General features: G+C 38.0%; 2 protein-coding genes across 7 annotated transcripts in view; one reads left to right on the top strand and one right to left on the bottom strand.

The window, feature by feature from the left end:
* The window catches only part of LOC112050534 (serine/threonine-protein kinase D1), a 75196-nt gene that overhangs the window by 35599 nt on the left and 17402 nt on the right, over positions 1 to 22195 (bottom strand). The gene's annotated exons all lie outside the window — the stretch shown is intronic.
* LOC112050535 (juvenile hormone esterase) lies at positions 2623 to 21795 on the top strand. 2 transcript variants are annotated; one of them, XM_024088824.2, is made up of 7 exons: positions 2623 to 2901; positions 10800 to 10951; positions 11218 to 11396; positions 11832 to 12020; positions 16150 to 16362; positions 17484 to 18287; positions 18468 to 21795. In XM_024088824.2, exons 1-7 carry the CDS (start codon positions 2850 to 2852, stop codon positions 18640 to 18642), a joined length of 1764 nt encoding a protein of 587 aa, XP_023944592.1. In that variant the 5' UTR covers positions 2623 to 2849; the 3' UTR covers positions 18643 to 21795. The 2 variants fall into 2 exon arrangements, with proteins under 2 accessions (XP_023944592.1, XP_052744204.1); XM_052888244.1 differs by having other exon boundaries at positions 2628 to 2901; positions 11835 to 12020.

The raw sequence follows: 22195 nt of genomic DNA on the forward strand, positions 1-22195 counted from the left end.
GCAGACAAATCTGGAGTCTCCAATCTCCGTAATAGGATGCGCTACCCTGCCTGACATATTTGAGATAGAATAAAATAATCCCTCTTTCCTTTTTGTCACGTGAATATGTTTGTAATGTCTGGAACAACATCATCATCATCATCATCATCATCATCATCATCATCATCATCATCATCATCATCATCATCATCATCATCATCATCTCAGCCGATGGACGTCCACTGCAGGACATAGGCCATGTCTGGAACAGCCCAGCACATTTTTTTAGTTTTCAATTCGTCTGTAGGTTTGTGTATTTTTTTTAATATCGTGTTTAAGTTTTATAGGAAGCTATTCCGTGGCTACTCTACACCTATCTTCTTATTACTTCATTTGACTGAATCTTGAGCGTATCACATTATATCGTCTTTTATAAATTTGTTCAATTTGACATTAAAACAATAAAATATCAAAATACAACATTATCAAAGTCATCTTAACAAAAATTGCTACAAATTATAAGATACCAAATTACATGATATTTAATAGGAATTATGTTATCAAAACACAAAAAGCTCTTTATCTAATAACTAGCAGACGGCCGCGACTTCGTCCGCGTAGATTTCAACTTTTCACAAATCTCGCGGGAACTGTCGCGGAAAAAGTTTTTAGAACTTTTAAAGGGGAAACCGGAACTTAAACCGTTTACGCAGCGCACGCAGCGTAAACTCTCAACAGAATTTGAATCACATCACAACCCGATTTTGAAACATTCTTCATTGGTGCTTCTATTGGCATAATATAATATAATATATAGCCTTCCCCGATAAATGGGCTATCTAAAAATCACTGAAAGAATTTTTCAAATTTGATCAGTAGTTCCTGATATTAGAGCGTTCAAGCAAACAAACTCCTCAGCTTTATAATATTAGTAACTGATAATCTAATATTGTAATTAATTGTTTATCAATAATATCTTTGGTTTCTTTTAAAAAAACCCAAACCGCTAATATTATATTTGTTTTGTTGTTTACACAACTTTGTTTATATTTGTCATATACACACAGAGTTAGTTAAAGATCAATACAAACATTTTCCAACACAAAGTCGCTTACGAGGAACGACTCGAGTATATAGCTGATGAAAAACGTTAACTTGAAACATTTAGCTTAAACATTCGATATGATAAACATTGTAGACACGTGGTAGTTGGGGGCAAAGAAGAGTGAGCTCTAATGTCTTGCAGTAGGTACAAATTGGTAGGTCTGTACCTACTGCAACCTGTTTATTGGTATATATAACAGAAGCTCTCGTTTCTTTCTCAGTGTAGTGACAATAGCACGCGATGATGATCATATTGCGGTGTTTAACGACAGTGTTAAAGTTCCTTAGTTTAACTGGTGAGTGTAGAAAAGTATAATGTACATTATTATTATTATTATTATGAGCTTATACTATCTATCTGACCTATTCAGTAACTAGCGCAAAAGCTTTGCCGGTCGGTGAGTCGGGTCTAGTTAGAGAAGGAGATGTGGAACGACACACTTTGGGTGTAGCGCCTTCTTTGAGACGTCGGACCGTTGGGACCTAGGTCGTTACAGCCATAAAATTATCATTTAATTGTAATCAACAACAACAACATACAAAAACTGTGTCATCATTATCAGCCGATGGACGTCCACGGCTGGACATAGGGCCACCATCCAGTGGCTCCCTGGAAATATATACAAATTAAACTCGACCTGGAAAAGCTTTGCCAACTTCGATTATATACTAAGATTAGAACGAATTCGACTTGCAATACAGATGAGTGTTTTACTTATAGTTGATTGATGATTATGATTGATAAGATGCAATAAGTCAAACTAATTACTTAAACTTACACAAATAATATTTCCAGGTTCAGAAATTACGGACAAATGGGGCAACATTGGCGACAATATACTGATAAAATCGGCTTCAAGTAAGTCAGGCTTTTTAAGCATATGTTAAAAAATTACATACACTTTAAGTAATATTTTAAAACGAAAAAAAATATTGTTAATAATCATTGAAACTACAAAACCAATTGTACAGATATAGATAGATACGAGCTAGAAAAATGAATTGGGCAAAATATATACTTAAAATGCATGTAATAAGGGATGAGGGTGTAGTGGAAAATGCTTTAAAGTTAAATCAGAAATAGAAGACTAATTATATTATTACAGGAATTCCGCGGACGAAATACATAGACAAAAACCAATATAAAATACAATTTGGTGTATTTTAAACCCTCTAGTCTAAAATACGAAGGCTACGATTTTATTTATCACCAATAAAATGTCGATTAAATAAAAATAAAAAATATATTTGAGTCCTAAGCTATTGAAGCTCCTGTTGGACTGTTGTAGTTCTTAGTCAACGTTCTGATTTTCGCCAATCGGCAGGAAATGGATAAATAAGTAAAGAAAGAAATAAATTTCTTATAAATATTTTATTTATTTTAAATTTCAATTTAATATACTGTTAGCTCTTAGTTATAATTTTTTTTTTAATTATTAATATGTAATTAAATAAATAAATCAATAATGAACAATGTTTCATAACTCCACGTGAATAAAGGCGACATTATGTACCAAAATATAATAGTATACTGATAATGTGCTAAATGTGTCTTCGACTTTCCTTTTGAGAAACAGGATAGCCATTTAATTTTATTTATTAGTATACGCGTCTCACAGAGGCGCGCGGTGCGTAGGCACAAATACGAGTAGGTGCTAGGTACGTTCGGCCAGTTTTTGGTTTGCTGCTTTGGTCAATCGGTTCTTATTTAAATAGGTTCGGTAGCGAGTTGCCGGCAGTGACAGACTGACAGTGAGACTGCCGTCATGTGGCTGATACAGTGTGTAGTGCCGGTCGTTGCCGTCTTCGTGATACACGGTGAGTTGAGGGAAACATATGCCGGTTCATAACAAAGAAAAATTTACCAAAATTGAATTCAAATTTCGTTTATTTAGTAATAGTGTTCATTATAAGTCGTCAATATTTTATGTTTATATTTTTACAGTATTAAATAATGGTGATAAATAAACTCAAAAATTAAATTAATTTAAAAAGTATATTTATTTTGAGAAACAAAATGCCGATTTATGATAAGTTAAGTTACCTAAAAGATAAGTTATCGGAAATGATTTTTGCTTTAGGATGGAAAGCGAAAAAAAGTCGTGAATAATATAATTTTGCTTTAGGAAAAAAGATTTAGGATGACGAAATTGTCTGAGTATTCGTAGTCGTGTTGTTATATTTTCGTTGACCCACTGATTTAGGAAAATTTCAAAATATCTGCAATTTTTGAATGTTATGTTTATTTATAGAATTGGCTAATTGAGTGTCTATTTACTTTAAGGATGATTATTAATTAATATTGAGAATGGAATTATTATGGACAAAAATGATAATTTTGTACCATAACATAAAACAAAAAAGAAATCATCATCATGGTCATAAAAAAATAATTAAGTATATAAAAATTAAATTTAAAGTTTGTAATTTTAAATTAACAGATTTTCATTAAATGCATACACTGATGATGCCTAAGGTACTTATTTTGAACGTATTTCCGGTTGTTTTTGTGTCCGGCTAATCTCATCTCTGAAACGGCTGGATCGATTTAGACAGGTTTTTCACTAGCTGATGTTATAAGTAACTTACGAGTACTTTTGTTCCAAAATTCCTACAGAAATGGGATCTACGCAAAGCCACATGACAGAACTAGTTATAAATCTATACTAATATTATAAGGTATGAATAAATAAATGAATAAATGATTTATTGAGCAAATAAGGTACTCTTTATGAATTACTGACGTCTCGCGGTTTAACTCACTTTCCCGTTCCCGTAGGAATACGGGGATAAAATATAGCCTATAGCATTCCACAATAAATGGGCTATCTAACACTGAAAGAACTTTCAAATCGGACCAGTAGTTCCTGAGATTAGCGCGTTCAAAGAAACAAACTCTTCAGCTTTATAATATTAGTACGTATAAATTGTGTGTATTATGTTTGTGGTAATTTCTGGATCTACTGAACCGACTTTGAAAATTCTTTCAACACTAGAAAGCCACGTAATTTGTGGTTGTCACACTGTCACTGTTGACTCACGGGAACGGGAATTACGCGGGTGAACCCGCGAGGCGTCGGCTAGTATATTATGTGGATCGTTGTGGCTTACTGCCGCTGGTTTGTTTTCATAGAATGCAGAGTTAAGGTTAGGAATTATCATCATTATCAACACATATTCGGCTCACTGCTGAGCTCGAGTCTCCTCTCAGAATGAGAGGGTTTAGGCCAATAGTCCACCACGCTGGCTCAATGCGGATTGACACACGCAGAGAATTAAGAAAATTCTCAGGTATGCAAGTTTCCTCACGATTTTCCTTCACCGTTTGAGACACATGATATTTAATTTAAAAAGCACATAACTGAAAAGTTGGAGGTGCATGCCCAGGACCAGATTTGGACCTACGCCCTCCAAGTCGAAGGCAGGTCATATCCACTGGGCTATCACGATTCAAGGTTAGGAATCTATACTAATATTATAAAGCTGAAGAGTTTGTTTGTTTATTTGTTTGAACGCGCTAATCTCAGGAACTACTGGTCCGATTTCAAAAATTCTTGCAGTGTTAGATAGCCCATTTATCGAGGAAGGCTATAGGCTATTATATTTTATCCCCGTATTCCTACGGGAACGAGAACCACGCGAGTGAAAATCAAAAACACAGGAGGACGACAATACTCTAACGAGCGCTGGTCCAACCCATAACTTCTACGTTCCGACACTTATCGTGTTCTCATTAAAACGCACTGCTACAGACAAAATAAAACTAGTCTGGCGCAAGGTCCCAGGTTCGGGGTTCGCGCAGGTAACGATGCTCAATACAAGATTAAAACGAGATCCCATCACGGCCGAAATGCAGCCGGATGCAAAATCAAGATTACCCGACTCAGCTGTAAAGAGGATAATGTTACTGTCGTAAATGTACTACTAACTACTAGTAGTAGATGTATTGTTTATCCAGTGATATCCGCTAAGGAACGTGAAGTCCCGGGTTTTAATCCTGGGAAGAAATTCTCACTCCGGAGCTGAGGATGTCTTGGAAAGGACCACTGATTATTATTATTTCATAGTGCGTGATCCCAAAGCACAGTCTTTCATATAATAATAGTAAGGGCTTACTCTTTATAGTAAAGATACTATAAAGAGTAAGCCCTTATTCGCACGAGAGCTTTTTTAACGGACGTTATAAAGGCGTTTAAATACAACAAATGCATTCTCAAGTATATGTCCACACGACAGCGTTTTTAAAACACGGCGCTTTTTTTCGAGTAGTGTTACATTTTCCATTTTGGGCGTTGGAAAGACACCTTCATTTAACATCATACTATATTTGAACGTCCATCGTATTTATCGTCAATTAAAAAAACTCTCGCGCGAATGAGGTCTAAAAGTATTGAGATCAGCGCGGGTGAAACCATGAGACCGGCAAGTTATAACTAAAACTTATGCTGTTATTATAAAATTTTGTGATTGCATTTCATAAATGACATAAACATGCAGTAAACATTATAAGCTGCGGATGAGTTCGCATCTCATTAGTACCTGCGAGGGAACAGATACTTGTATACGTACACACAAACAGATAATATATTCCGGCTCGGACCGGATCGCCAGTGCAATCTGTCTGCGATGGGTAAAGGTGGTGGCACACTTTGGAGTGCGGTACTTTGAATCATTCGAAGATTGTATGTTGCGTAGTGTGTATCTATTATAACAAATCCCTAAACACTTTTGGTACTGCCAATACATCTAAAGCAATGTGTTGAATAATAATAATTTATTAGTATTTATTATATAATTGATGATTTCTTAGTGAAAATGTTAAAGGTAATTTTTTTTGAAAATTGTAGACATCGTAACATAAGTAACGCACGATGATTTTCGAAAACCGCGTTCCCGCGAAACTAAATGACTGTCGACTTGGTACAGGATGTCTTATATTATGCGGTGGAAAATATGGACTTTGGACCCATAAAACCTTCTAAAACCTCCACAATCTAAACTTATAATGAGCTACAGTACTTACCGATGGTAGTGGCAAAGACAAAATCCATTTATTTCAACCAGGTGACACGTCGATTCTCGTTCTACAGTTGCAAATGCTTAGAAAATTAAAAAATGTATGCGAATTACATTTGATATCGATAGGTCATGCTCATGTGATCAAGTTTTCGATCGGATCTGTCATTCCCATACATTATTTTAATTTTATAAAATAAGGTTAAACAGAAACTATCTCGTTAAACAGAAGTTAATTCAATGTCATTTAATTATATAATCTACGCGTATAATTAGGTATTATTATACTCGTAGTTTACGTGATCATTATGATTTGTAACATTAGAATTAGAATGCAGACGGGTTTAACAAATGCGGTGATGCCTTTATGTTTATGGTCACGAGCGTCCAAAGAGCAGTAGCCACGTTCGCTGAAAGCGTCAACGTCAATTAAGTGCCGACAACAATGTTTTATTTTTGACTAATGTTTCACAAACACTTCGATACCAGAGCATCCTAGGGAGACGTTAATGTCGAGAGAAATGTGTGTGAAAACTGCGCAATCTCATCTGATATCAAGTGTTAAATAGCTCAAATTCGCGATTAGAATATAGTAGTTCATTTAAAACAAATCTTAATAGCAAGTTGGTAAGTCAGTGGTGTTTGTTCCCCTCCATGCCTTGGTGGTTAAAAAAAAAACATACATACAGCCGAACGCAGAACCTCCCCATTTTTGAAAATCTTTTGACAAAAAAGCTAGTTTCTCGCTCTCTCTCCGGTCGTAACCGTATGCCGTCTCATCGGTCTCAGAGCGAGAATGCACCTGTGTTTATACACACACTTATGCACTATGGTACGATTATATCCGAAGTTGATAGCTAATTGGTTGACGTGACGGAAATTCGGTCATGAGAAGATCACTATCATATATGAGTAATGTACTTGTATCTTTATCTGGGATTTTCTTTAAAAAAAACCTGCCCAGAATTGCTGCTCATCCCAATGTTACTTGAGTTGCGTAAAATAAATAAACAACTTTATAATTAACTTGTTTATTTACACAACTCAAGTACATAAAGAGAGCAATTATTTACTCTAATTATAAATGCAAATTTGATATATCTCAAGTTTGTGTAATGCATTCGAGTGGTCGTTGCAGATCTCTGAGCTATTTCCATAGTGACCGAGCGGTTATCGGCGGAGTCACTTTTAGCCGTTATCAGTTATTAAGCAGGCCCGCGAGTAGATGCCGCTGCAATCAGCAATGCAACTGATTGCTGCAACAACTTGCTACTATATCTAATTATTTACCTATTTATCATACAATATCTTCCCCTTCCCAATACACGGCGGCCAACCCGAAGCGATATTGGTCTTGCCATAGACTTAGGAGGGACATTATACTCGTAGGCGCACGCATGTTTATACGAAAACACGGGTGCGATCTTATAGTCCGGCAATAGCTCAAGTAAAGCCTCAATAGCTCAGTGATAAAAAGGCGGATTCAGCACAAAGAGGTGGTGGTTCGATCACTGTGCGCTTGACTATTATCGTACCTACTACTAACACAGTATTTTCCGACTAATTTGAGGGGAACATATTGGTTATACGTATTGGTCATATTTTAAAAATATGCCAAATATTCTTATTTAAAAAAATTCGGATGTGAACAACGCACGTGCTGTCCGAGGCATTGTATTTCGTAATTTTTTAAATTGCGAGAAGTTACTGAGAATATTTAAAAACAAAAATCCAACAACTACTTTATTGTGGGCCTGACCCGGGAATTGAAACTTAAACGGTCCATAGTATCACGAGCTAACCACTGAACAACAGAGACATTCCTCAACACGTGTCAATATATTTAATGTTGTTAACGTGCACCAGTGGACATGCACCCTTAGTTAAACGTGTTTCCAATATTGATGCTAATTGGAATGGAATATTTTAAGGTGAAACGTTAACTATTGTTTAGATCCGCAGATACACCGCGTTTGTTATTTACTATACTTAGCTGTGACATTGAACGTTGGTTTTATTTAGATTCAATTATTATCAATTATATACATATAATATCTTTCATATATGTACTCGTATATAACTGACTCGTTTATCTTTGATGTAATTTAATTTACCCATGTCGTCTTCGCGGAGAGATGGTGCTATTAGATTTTAATATATTATTTTATTTAACAAGGCAGATGGACGACACATAAAGCGGTTACAGAGGCAATGATTTTCGAAAAAGAAACAATATTTTATAATAAACAGTTTGACATCGTTACCACTTACAACAACAACAATGTAAGTATTAACAACGTAAATGTCAATCGTTCAACTGTTACTATATAAATAGTTTAATTTTTTGGCTGGTGTAAGGCTTCGGCCATGGCCGTGGTAGTTACCGGCAAAGAAATACCGACAAGCGATTTAGCGTTCCGGTACAATGTAGTGTAGAAACCGAAAGGGGTGTTTATTTTATTCAACTCCTACAAGTTAGCCCGTTTTCATCTTAGATTGCATCAATCCCACGTCAAACGAACTTCATCATTATCAACACATATTCGATATTCGGCTCACTGCTGAGCTTGAATCTCCTCTCAGAATGAGAGGGATTACGCCAATCGACCATCAAGCTGGCCCAATGCGGATTGGCAGACTTCACACACGCACAGAATTAAGAAAATTCTCTGGTATGCAGGTTTCCTCACGTTTTTTTTCCTTCACCTTGAGACACTTGATATTTAATTTCTTAAAATGCACACAACTGAAAAGTTGGAGGTGCATGCCCCGGACCGGATTCGAACCACCTTCGGAATCGGAGGCAGATATCATATCCATTGAGTTATCACTTATTCTAGTGTTCAAGTCAATAATTAAACTAATTAATCACCCTATCCACCAGCTCTCAGACTACAAGAACGTAAACAATCTAATCCGCGGCGCGTGTAGCTTATCAGCAGGTATAAATACCTACAACAATAAAATTAAGTAGTTTATCTCGGATCGCATTTTTTCCTCTCTAGCCGACCGAGATTCTAAGAAAGGTTTCTTTACTCGTACGCTTAACAAATGAAATCTACATTTTATGTAATACTAGCGCACAAAACGGTGTTTTCCATCTCTCCAGCAAAATAGGGTTTTCTCGGAAGCTTTCATCGTGTTTCATCAAACACGACTACCTATACTCAATGTGGTTATTTAAAATTTCGCCAATTAGACGTCAAATAATCTATTATTAAGCAGAAAAGTTCATATGTTTCGTTCAAGCGATAATTTCAGGAACTACTGGTTCTTTTTAAAAAAAAATGCGTTAGTCCATTTGTCGAGGAACATATAAAAGTTTTAACATCACGCTACGCCCAATAGGAGCGAATCATCAGTGAAAAATGTGGCAAATTTTTCCCGTATATTAGTTTGAGAGCTTCCGTTGCGTAAGCGCCGTGAATGGCAAAAGTTACGCAAAAATTGAATATGACGAAAAAAAGTTCCTCTTTAACGGTTCTCAAAAAAATCCGCAACAGTTTATTATATTAAGGTAGACTTCCTATAACCTTTGTCATGGCAATCAAGGGCTTCCATGCGGACGAAGTGTTTTAAAACGTAATTTTCATCTGGTAGGCAAATGGGTGGAGGATCTCTATTCGAATCTTGGACCGTCCGACGTCAAGCAACGTCTGTAGTATGCACAGTGTTAATCACTTTTGGTCGCCACGTGTAAGATAAAGTGTGTCAAAGTGTCAAGTGTGTATCTGGCCCGAAACCCGGATGACCTCTGTACAATTTCGTGTTTACCACGATACACTGCAATAAAACAATTATTTTTTAACAAGTGCCGACGCTTATATACCTATTACGAAACTTACTTCCCGTTACTGTAACTTGTCGTATAAGGGCTGTTTATGGAGCATTTGAGTAAATTCCCTGAAGGCCGGCAAATTGTTATCGGTGCCTCAGGCAATAATCAATTCACATCAGGTATTCCACAAGATACTTTGTTCGGAATTTAAGCGACAAAAATATTCTTTTGTTTATATGAATTGGGTTATGGTATTGTATTGATAAATATAAAAAGGACAAGAAAGTTATAAACATAAAAATAAAAAAAAGCTGTTTTTCAGTAGAAGGTCCCAAGCCTATGTACCTACATTGTACAGTGAAGATCGTTTTGAAAAAAAATCGGAGAAATCAACATTTTCCCAATACGATTAAACATTATAACAAAAGTCGTCATTCTAATCTAATATTCTAGATTATAATTTTTTAAATGTTACCTTGTACTTTATACGAGGGTAATAAAAACCGTGTCCGTCATGCAGACGGACTGCATCTCTGCCTACGATCCGTAGCACCGCTACTACGAGAGCTACGGCTAGCTACGAAACTGTTATAACTATTATTGTTATCAGCCCAACACAGAACATCACCATCTTCACTGTATCAAATATTAATGACAGTCAAGCAATCATAAAATAAAAAATGTGACAGAACTAATTATATTATCAGTCGCGAAGGTGATACCTTGGATAATTGTATCCCTGGGAAAAAAGGACTAGAAAATGTTGTATCGTAATTTTATATAGATAGCCCCTAGAATATATATTTTTTGAGCGTGATAGACAAGCGAAATCAGTGTCTCTTTCCAAAATTGCCCGACGTGCTTATGAAACTTTTAATTAGTACTATTATACTAGTAGTATAAAAGTATGTTTTGTGTGCAGCGCACAGCGTAAGTGGCGGCTGTGCGGTCCGCGTGCGGTTGCAGGCGGGCTGGGCGTGCGGCGTGCGGCGCGACACTGACAGCGGCGAAGCCTTCGCCAGCTTCCTCGGAGTGCCCTACGCGCAGCAGCCTCTTGGGGACAGGAGGTTTAGTGTGAGCAGCTCTCTTTGATTTTAATAAATATCACTACTTCAGCAGATGACTTTCATATTCTTTTTGGAGCACCGGCCATGCAGGTCCGTTTCAGTATCGCATTGACAGTTTGTGATGTATTGTGATCGCCATTTACTAGATTGTTTTTCCAAAATAGCTGCAAGGCGGCCGGTAACTGCCTGCACTAAAGGATACATACGTTAAGATCATATGCCATAGAAGCTTCCCCTTGAAGAGCATGTCTTAAAATGTCTTCACTGTTGCAGGAACTGGAGCCCGTGAGGCCGTGGCACCACGTGTACAACGCGACGGCGGAGAGGGCTCGGTGCCCGCAGCACGACGTGTTCTACGGCAGCCTGCTGGGCCCCGGCGATGTCAGCGAGGCCTGCATCTACGCCAACATACACGTGCCGCTCGATGCGCTCCCCACGCACAACACCACGAGGTAACCACGCACAAAATTGAAAAATCAACACTTATGACACTTCATACCTTCACACACACACAAGAAACAAGAATCACACGAAAAAATTTAGTCCGTTTATTTAATTGGTTCATTTGTTTAAAAGCTATAATCTGCCCTGTGCCCATCAACCTCAGGCATAAGTTTTAAGCTTCATGTGCCCTTAATTGCATAAGGACATCCCCTTCCCCAAAATACCGGTTACAACACGGCATTGTAGAAGAATGCCCTAACACGCTTGGCGGGACTTTTTCTTGGAAGAGTTATAATCAGCCACTGTCAAAGCCTACATCCATAATCTGGAGACGAGACCCCCGACCAAACCTTAACCAGTTTAGAAAATGAAACACATTCTGGAACTTTACCCGAGCTCTCAGTTGTAAAGCTAGGCATTAGTTAAACACCCGTCGGTTTCAGCAGGCGAGCGCGAGAGGTTCCATCGCCGTTCAAGACGGGCTACGCCGACCGGGCGGAGGCGCGGCCGGCGCTGCCCGTGCTGGTGTTCATCCACGGCGGCGGCTTCGCCTTCGGCTCGTACGGGACAGCGCTGCACGGGGCGGAGTACCTGATGCGCAGGCGCGTCATCGTCATCACGTTTAATTACAGGTAACTTTTCGTTCCGAGGCATTGGCATCCATACTCAGACCAATTATTGTATAGGACCTGCCTCGCTAGACGTTACTTTTCTGCCAAAGTATATGATCAACGATCTAATGCGATTATAAAAGCTGTCTCTATAGAATCGATGTTAAATACTTGTAATCGTGTTCGTCGGTTAAAGAGCTCCGTAAAAATACCTTTCTGTGTAATTAAATGGTGTAAAAAACGGGCAAAAACTTCTAGTTTAGTATAAGATATATACCAAATCTAAGCTCGTTTTGCTCAGAAAATGACAGACAATTTTGTTCTGGACTATGAGTGCGATACAGGTCCTTCTATAATTGGTCTGAGCATCCATATGATATAATGGCTCTTTTGATTTAAATATTTGGTGTATGGTAGCAGAAGAGATATTGAATTATTTCATACAGTTTTACACAAAGTTGTCGTCCCGCCAGCGTGCGGGATACCGTTGAAGCACTGGTGGTGCACAGTCTACGTTGCAGGTGTATGGAAAAGTTAACCGTCTGTGCTGTGCACATCAAACGTGTACATAGACCTAGCAGGTCTACACCAAAAGTCTTTATCTTTATGACAGTAAGCCCATTCTTCAGACATTCCACATCGCTGTTCTATATACAAACGCCGCAGCAAAACCTTTCGTATTCACTGGATGCCAATATAGATACCAATGTTTACGGCATTTCGCCGTTCTGTATCAGACTGCAGATGGGGAAACTAAATTGTTAAGTTCCAGAGCACACTCTCCAAAGGTAAAAACCGATAGACAAATGAAATTACGTCGATGATGAAGAATTTGATTCATCACCTATGACCCGTCTAGCACGACGACCAACCAAGTCCTATTTATTACTCTTGAGCAAGCAGATGTTAAGCCTAACGCCTTAGTTCCACCGGCAGTTATGTCCCCAGATATAGCGATAAACATAAGCATGCGAAAATGGTCGTTTCCGAATGATTTATTAACTCTACTAAAATATCGAATAAACCCAAGAAACGAAATTTTATCAAAATAAATATACAAGCATCGCTCGTTTGAATATATTAGATAGATTAGATATAATAATTCACAACATTACGGTAATGCTGATTATACTATACATTAAAAAGAAACTTCGAATGACGCAAATCTGATCCGTATCGTATAACGTTATTCGCAAAACATAGTTTTTTGCGCGCTAAGCTAATTATAAAACTGTTAATATAGTAACAATTACCGAACGTATGTCCGCGTATCGCTTTGTAATATTATTTCTGTATTCTTATATATATACATAAGCGGCTATAAACTCCGTTTGTCGCCGATAACTTTCTTGCGTAACTGACTGGGTCCGCTAGTTTCTAATACTTATTGTAGATTTTCCGATGACATACTCGTAAAGCGGGTAACTGAGAGTCTCTGGATGCATGCGACTCGGTGTTTCGAATCAAATTAAATCATTATTTATTTGCTAGTATGTGGAACTAAAATTCTTACAAAAGGACTGTATCCAGCAGTGCGAGTCCATCAGCTGAAAATGATGATGATGATGAAATTAATGTTACAGTACAGTTATTACAACTGAACCAATACTGATGAATTTTTGTGACCATTTTTTCAATACAAACAAAGTCAGTCGCGTCTGCTAGAACGCATACATGATTATATCTACCGCGGTGAATTAATTACATTATAAATGCCATGTTTGATATACAACTTAATTATGTTAAATTACTCATACTTGTTATACAGCGCGCGGTATATATATTTTTTTCGTTAAAGTTATTTATATATATTTATTTATAAAACTATTTTTAGCCAACACTTCGTCTATCTGGCATTTTCGCATTGTTTTATATGTCTATACAATTCTCAACATAGGGGATTTGGTGTACTACGTTGCTTCAATGCGACAGGGCGAAATTAGGGCGATGACGTTTGAGTCTGTAACGATCAGATTTAAAAAATCTTTCGCCGTACTGTTACTGAAAAATTTCGAGAGGAAATCCCAATGCAGATTTGATCCCATACCCTTATAATTCATGCCGCATTATCTAACCACTGAACCACCGAGGCACTGGCGCATATCTATCTGTTACTGCATTGTTTACAAGTGATAAGACGATAATAGTGTTACATTATATCGGTCAAGGGCCGGCGCTGTAAACAATCACGTGACGTCACACGGGAGTCAAGGTTCTGGCTCGCGCCGCTGTGTTATCAATTACTGTGCACTAGCTGATGCCCGCTACTTCGTTCGAGAATTTGGTATTTTTACTATCCTGTGGGAACTGCTCTTAGGGGGTGAATTTGGGAGAAGTCCAGTATTAACGTATGCCTATGCCATAATAACCAGTCCTTCTGTGGCATTGCATCCTAACCGATCCATTACTTTAGAAGCTATAAGCTAACGGATCGATTATGATTTAGATTTTTGTTTTAATTCATAATTCATAATTCTTTATTTACAAATTGTTAAATACAGATCTTGGTACAATAAATGTTGGCATACAATTTGCTACAAATAAAAAAAAAAATCTTATAACTAAATTACATTGTTTAAAAATACACTATAATTATTGAAATTTACTTAATGACTATTAATCAATAACTATGTACTTATTAATCAATAACTATGTAATTACACGATTAAAAGTTTTATTAATTATTTAATTACTTTAAAGCTTACATGATCGAATTATAGAGATACTAGCGGACACCGCGCGGTTTCACCCACGTGGTTTCCCGTAGGAATACGGGAATAATATATAGCTTATAGCCTTCCTCGATAAATGGGCACTGGACACTGAAAGAATTTTTCAAATCGGACCAGTATCTCCTAAGATTAGCGCGTTCAATCAAGCAAACAAACTCTTCAGCTTTATAATATTATTATAGATATAAGCCAATCCAAAGATATCCGCACACGTCTATTATTATGAAAAGAACGTCTAATATAAAAAGTGTAATTTTATAAATACAAAAGTGTCAGGTAAAATTTTAAATTGTCAAAAATGAGATTTCTACATAAGCGCAAAACTCTTACATTTTACAGTTTTTGAGCTCGCTTTACTTGTATTTTTTCGACAGCGGGATTTTCCGAAACCATTAAAATCTGTTTGAATAAAAAAGGTTGTTTATGCAGTGTGAACGGCCGGCCTTCCCACACGTGGTGGCGATTCGACACGCATTTCTGGCACTTCCGCGACTTGTACGCGTTACACGCGTCACACTTTAATGCGTAATTAATAATTATATATTAAAAAGTTTCTTACGTACTTTTACCTAACTTCGGGCTGCTATTCTCAATATTTTAGCGGATTTCCCCCCTTAGACCTCTTTAATTCGGCCCTGTCGCAAAACGCTTGCTAAAACTGTCCATATCTCCCTGACACAGTTCATCTTTATACGTCAAGCGATTTCGGTATTTTGTGATGAGTGACCTTTCGCTTTAATATATTAAGATACCGACCCTGGACTCGAACCAACCTTATGATCCGACGCCAAACAGGCTAATCACTGGACTAACGACAGTCGTGTATGTGAATTTATCTTTGGTACGCTACTCTGTCAAGCCTACTGTAGCATATGTTTCTGTGCTGCCCATGCTGGATTCGACTTGAATCGAAGCCAAACAGGCTAATCACTGGACTAACGAGTTTTAGCAGACTTAGAAGTGATTACAATAATAAGAAAACTAATGTCGAACAAAGGTTATCATTCACAACACTTGTCAGGACAACTTAATTAACAAATCAAACTGTAACCAAAATAAGACCCTAGAATGGTAGAGAATGACCTTGAGTTAAGTCACGCACTTGTGAACGTTGTGTGTAGAGTTAAATGCGCCTTTGACTGTTAACAAACACTCCCCTTTTCCTCCTTTCTCTCCCTTTCCTCAAGTCACCCTCCCCGCCTATCCCAAGTAACCCATAAAGAACTACACAACAAAACATGTGAACGGCTCGAACGCCACGAGCACACTGAAGCCGTCCGTACCGCAAGTCGTTGCAACGCGGCGATAACACGAGAGAAACGTATAAGTGAATCTGTAACTGGTATGTTACTCTGTCAAGTCTACCGTAGGTACTGTCACCTAACGGCCTCCTAAACGTCACACTTTCAATGTTCCAGGCTGAACGTGTTCGGCTTCTTATCGCTCAACTCTGCAAGCATTCCCGGAAACAACGGCCTGCGCGACGCGGTCACGCTGCTCAAGTGGGTGCGCGCCAACGCCAAGTCCTTCGGCGGAGACCCGGATGACGTCACGCTGGCGGGGCAGAGCGCCGGGGCTAGCATGGCGCACCTGCTCTCTATGTCTACCGCTGCTGAAGGCCTATTCAAAAGGTAATTTGTGAGGCAAGTGAAGACTTGCATTTAACTAGACGCCGCTTGTTCATTAAATAGTTCTTAGTTAACTTCTAATGACCTCCCTCCTCAATGATGAATGTTATATTATATCCTAAAGGACTACCGTCATTTGACCTTGCATGCTTTGCGAACAGTCGTTACTTCTGTACATAGATGATGGTTTTCCACTTAACATCAATAATTGTGACATCCGTTTGGCCCGTCAGATATTACTTTAAAATCGTAAGCAAATATCAACCAAAAATAAATAAAGAACTCCACGCGATCGACGGTTTTTCAGTCATCAACACTCATCATATAGCACCACTTCGCAGGAATGTAAGGATCACGTCTTGTTCAACTACTCTGTACAGGGTAGCATAGGTGTTAAACCTCATTTGTGCCTATAATAATTACACCGGCAACCTAGGCCCTCACAGGGGCAGAAAACAGCAATGGCGCTTAACGGCAGGAATAAGCTTAGCGGATGTTGGTACTTTCTCGGACGAGCTAGTACTAAGAACTCTATCACTAATCACCTAAAACGAAACAAGGCACGTGTGCGGCATCGAATCGGCCGCGCATTCCAATTACCGACCGTGAAAGACTTGAACGAATTAAACAATGCAATAAAGGTTTACCGAGACTGCTGTGTACAATCCATAATAATATTGATATACCTAGTTTTAGCGTAAACCGTGACATCAAGTCATTTAAATTAATTTCATGGAACTCTTGAAGATTTTAGAACATCGTATACACATCTGTGTGAACGTATGTTTATATTTATACGTATTATATACCTAGACATCTAGGTATATAATACGTATAAATATAAACATAAGACATAAGTTTCCACCCTGCTACTTTGATGACTGATATTTATCGACCATCGGAGACATCAGTTAGACAGTATTCAATTGCACACAGACACACTCACCAAAAGTGAATTGAACGGTTTGTGGGTGAGGATGACACTTTGAATCCGCTAAAAGTCCACTTCAGTAACATTTTCAATGGAATTCATATTGGCAGACACTAACTCGTCCGCAGAGAACTCAGATGATCAATTCTCCATAGTTCGTTTTTAATAAAACGATTCATATCATTTATTTCAGGGTGATACTAATGAGCGGTATCGGCGTGAGCAGCTTCTTCACCACTTCACCGCTGTACGCAGAGTTTGTGGCCAACCTGTTCCTCTCCAACCTCGGCCTCAACGCGACGGACCCGGAGCACACTCACCGACAGCTGGTCAAGTTGCCGCTGCGGGACATCATGGAAGCGAATCGGCAAGTGCAGGACCTGCTCGGCATCACGGCCTTCATGCCAGTGGTCGAATCACCGCACGCAGGCTTCACCAGAATATTAGACGACGACCCGGAGGTGCTGCTGGCCAAAGGCCGCGGGAAACATTTGCCGCTCATCATAGGATACACGGACAGAGAGTGCGAATCTTTCAGACCGAACTTCGAAAAAATCGACATACTGAACCGCATTAAGGAGAATCCAACCTTAATTCTGTCTCCCAGTCTTATCTTCAAAGTTCCTCCGAAGATCGCGTTGGATATGGCTAAAAGATCGATAAAGAGGTACTTCGACGACGAGCCTAGTATGGATAAATACATAAAAAGCTGCTCCGATACGTTTTACGTGTATCCAGCATTCAAATTGGCGGATAAGAGAGCGTCACAAGACAGCGCTGCGGTGTTCCTGTACCAGTACTCGTACACGGCAGACTTCAGCGCGGTGCAGTACTCCAAAGGGATGCATTTCGAGGGTGCGGGGCACGTGGAGGATATGACTTTCGTCTTCAGGCCCAACTCCATGGAGGGAGCGAAAGGTTTCTCACCGGCTACACACAATGACCAACTCATGTCGGAATGGATGACCGAGTTCGTCAGTAACTTCATGCGTTGCAAGTGAGTTCCATTCCATTTATTCTATTATATTTTTTGTTAAATTGCCTAAACTGCCACGACCACAGCTTACCACCAAACCATAACACAGCCAATTTAGAAGATGTGAATTTTTCTTGAATATAAATCAAACCGTACACAATTGCGGCAGCACTGACAAATATTTAATTGTTTCAATTGCAGCGACCCTACATGCAACCAGTATGCGATATCAAAATGGCCAGCAACGGAGAAGGACTTAGTACCACTAAAACACCAAGACATCCGAATGCCCAGGAGCTATCAATTCACTGATATCCCGAAGGAGCAACAAGAGACCATGCAGTTCTTCGACAGTTTAGAAAACCAGACAGATTGAGAGGCTTTTACCAGACATGCGTTAAGGGTAATGTTTTTGAGCGAATGTATGTATGTCTTGAACTGTGTCATGTAAACCGTTTGACGGCTTCCAACACATGAGGTGCCATTGGGTTCGTTTCAATAGTGAGAGTTACATGAGGGATCATTTCCTGAATTCGGTTCAGGGGTCGGTCCTTTGGTTTAAAAATTAATTTCATTTCTTTTTAAATTTAGTTTCATAAAACGGAAGACTGATATTTCAATCGTGAGGAATAATTTTGACACATTTAACACACACGTCGAATTAATTACTAGAACAGGCTGTGAGATATAGAGTATGCATATACGATCACCACATTCTGTTTACAGTTTTGAACTCAGGTGTCTCTATTGGCAACATGCAGATTACGATTCTCCATGTTACCAATAGAGAAGGTTGGTGGTCCATTATATTGTATATCCCCTTTTGTGTCGAGGGTATAGACTGGACAAATGCTTTGTATCAGTTTTATTGCTTATTTCATTAAGAATATCCAATTTTTGTTATAAAATAGTTAAAGTTGAGTTCAAAACCGTAAACAAAATGCGGTCCTCGAATTATGTACACTCAATACCTCACAGCGCCTGGTCTATATATATGTATATGTCCCTGTTGATAGGTCTGCTCACAATCTTCAGCGGTTACATTGTGTCAGATGTGTCAAAAACTGATTAAGCTGTGTCAGAAGCCAAAATTTTGTGATTGTGTGATTATTTATTTTAGTTAAGATTTCTATCTTATAAACGTCTACCGTCCACAGTAATTTAGTTTGTGGTAACTACTGTGTCTTGCTAACAGCCACTCATGAATTTATCTAGAATAGTTACGTTTGTAGCTGGATTATGTCGGAAATTCTTTGCATTATGATAGAAAAGCACCAATATCAGTAAGCGTTCATTTTGGATAATAATCGGATCTTCATCATAAACTAGGAAACATCACGATTACGTCAACTTTCAAACAATAAAACCGCATCATAATCGTTCCATTCGTTTAGAAATAGCCTTCATCTAGATAACGTGCTATTCCCGAAGGATAAATAACCTAGAAAAAAAAACATAAGTAGTTAGCTCATTTACTTACTGTTTCATAGTGTATTATTATATGGTTTAATTATATTTTTTAGTTCAGCATAATTTAATAGTAAGATATTTACTAGGTATATAATATTATATTATAAATTTTTATATGTAAAATAGATCTATATTGTAGTTTTTAAGTAATTATTGTCTAGGTTCTAGGATATATCTCTATTTTTTTTCGATATAATCAAATAGTTTCTCTTTTGCACAATATTTATTTCTTTTGGTTGTGCAAAATATTTAGTAGCATCTTTGTGATACAGATGAAATAAGAAAATAATATCACTATGCTTATACCTGGTGCAGGAACCACTGTTTAGTGGATGAATGGTGGATGCTAATATGACAGTCAAGAGTACAACTCGACTAAACGCCTATGCCTCAAGTTGATGACAACGGTCGTGTTCCTATAGCAGGGTCGTTATCAACTGAGGCGTCGGGACATCTATCGAGGACCACTCGGTTGATAATTGCTGTTCTATAACGACTGAGTCCTGCGAAGCTATTTTCTGTTATAGGCAACAGCTTTCTACTAATATATTTATCAGTGAGTGACAAAATTAAAAAACTAGTTATGATTTTTAAACTCTCGTTTAAAAACAATAACTGCTTGGGCACTGATAATTCAGGCTTCTGATTTCATCCACAACGAAATTAATAAAAAAAATTCAACCGACTTCCAACTCAAAAAATAACTTTAACTAAAAAGCAAAAAATAACTTCCTACCTATGTGCTACCTTCTGATCAATTTGAAGGCGGTGCCAAGCCAGTGATGTTTTAATTAAATACGTTTAAACTACAAAATTTCTGTGGTTATTCCAGAAACAGCTTTAATTAAAACACGACACTGGCTTGGCACCGGTTGAATTTTTTTTATTAAAATTTTTATTTTTTTATTTTTAGTGTTAGCATACCCACTGCGTGTGTACAGTCACAACCTATCTAAGTGGAAAGTTCTTATCAATACAAAATTATCAAGTCCAAACACAAGATAGCTACTGTGAGCCGTCGAGGAGTTCTCTTCACTGTGCTTCGTCTTCATCACCAGACCCTTAATACAGTCGCAATCCATCTAGGTGGAAAGTTCTCATCAATACAAATTTATCAAGTCCAAACACAAGGTAGCTACTGTGAACCGTCGAGGAGTTCTCTTCACTGTACCTCGTCTTCATCATCAGACCCTTAATACAGTCACTATCTATCTAGGTAGAAAGTTCTCATCAATACAAATTTATCAAGTCCAAACACAAGGTAGCTACTGTGAACCGTCGAGGAGTTCTCTTCACTGTCCCTCGTCTTCATCACCAGACCCTTAATACAGTCACAATCCTTCTAGGTGGAAAGTTCTCATCAATACAAATTAATCAAGCCCAAACAAAAGGTGACTGCTGTAAATTCTTGACGAGTTCCATCGTCTGTGTTTCGGCTCCATCATCAGACCAACTCCAAACCTTCATAAAGTTGTAGTGGTTTAAAATACCTTATGGAAACATTAACAAACGTACTAGCCGTCTCTACAACTTTCGAAAGTTCCTCTCAATTTCTCCAGGATGCCATCATCAGATCCTGACATGAAAAAAATGGGACCACCCTGGAAGTAAACCCTACAAAACAAAAAAAGAATTTTCAAAATCGGTCCATAATTGACGGAATTATCGCTGGACATACATAAAAAAAAAAAAAAAAAAAAAAAACATACATACAGCCGAACGTAGAACCTCCTCCTTTTTGGAAGTCGGTTAATTATAAAGCTCGAAAATTGCTTGAATTGTTTCGAGCAAATAATGGTAAGTCGAGCAAAGGAGCGGCCGTGCCGCTTTTTTGATCGACTTAGCGTAGCTAGTAGATAGCTTTAGAAAAATCTTCTTTTTAAGAATCAATCGCTAGATGATTGTTGTTACTGTGGACGAGATGACAAACTCAATGTATTACTAATTTATAAGAACTATAAACTATGGATAATATTGCTTAGGTGTAAGTTTTTTATTTAACGTTTCTGCAACTATTTTGTACATACGTTTTTTGATAAATAAATTAATTTTATGAAAATATCAGAATTTTTATTAAAAAAAAACAGCCTACCCATCTATTACATCGGTTTACGATTCAAAAAATGAACAACTACATTGTTTTCTATCGCATTATCATTTGTGCGATCATCGAACTTTAAGCTTCTACAAATAGACTAAGTTTTGTCCTATACCTAGCCGACGTAGTTCGCGTTCCCGTAAGAATACGGGGATTAGGTATATATAGCCTATAGCCTTCCTCGATAAATGGGCTATCTAACACTGAAATAATTTTTCAAATCGGACAAATGTATAAAGCTGAAACTTGACAGGGAGGTAGTTTATAGTTAGTAGGTATCCACTAAGAACGGATTTGGCTTTAGGGCCGTATTAAAGAGGTCTAAGGGCGGACGGAGTCGCAAGCGTCCGCTAGTATTAGT

Source organism: Bicyclus anynana, chromosome 21, assembly GCF_947172395.1.
Source record: "Bicyclus anynana chromosome 21, ilBicAnyn1.1, whole genome shotgun sequence".
NCBI lineage: Eukaryota > Metazoa > Arthropoda > Insecta > Lepidoptera > Nymphalidae > Bicyclus > Bicyclus anynana.

What these genes read in the sequence shown, in the direction of transcription:
- LOC112050535 (XM_024088824.2), top strand. Translation starts at nt 2,850, where the DNA reads ATGTGGCTGATACAGTGTGTAGTGCCGGTCGTTGCCGTCTTCGTGATA. An exon ending in TGCCGTCTTCGTGATACACG is followed by an intron (nt 2,902 to 10,799) that starts GTGAGTTGAGGG and finishes TTTTGTGTGCAG; the next exon opens with CGCACAGCGTAAGTGGCGGC. An exon ending in CCCACGCACAACACCACGAG is followed by an intron (nt 11,397 to 11,831) that starts GTAACCACGCAC and finishes CGTCGGTTTCAG; the next exon opens with CAGGCGAGCGCGAGAGGTTC.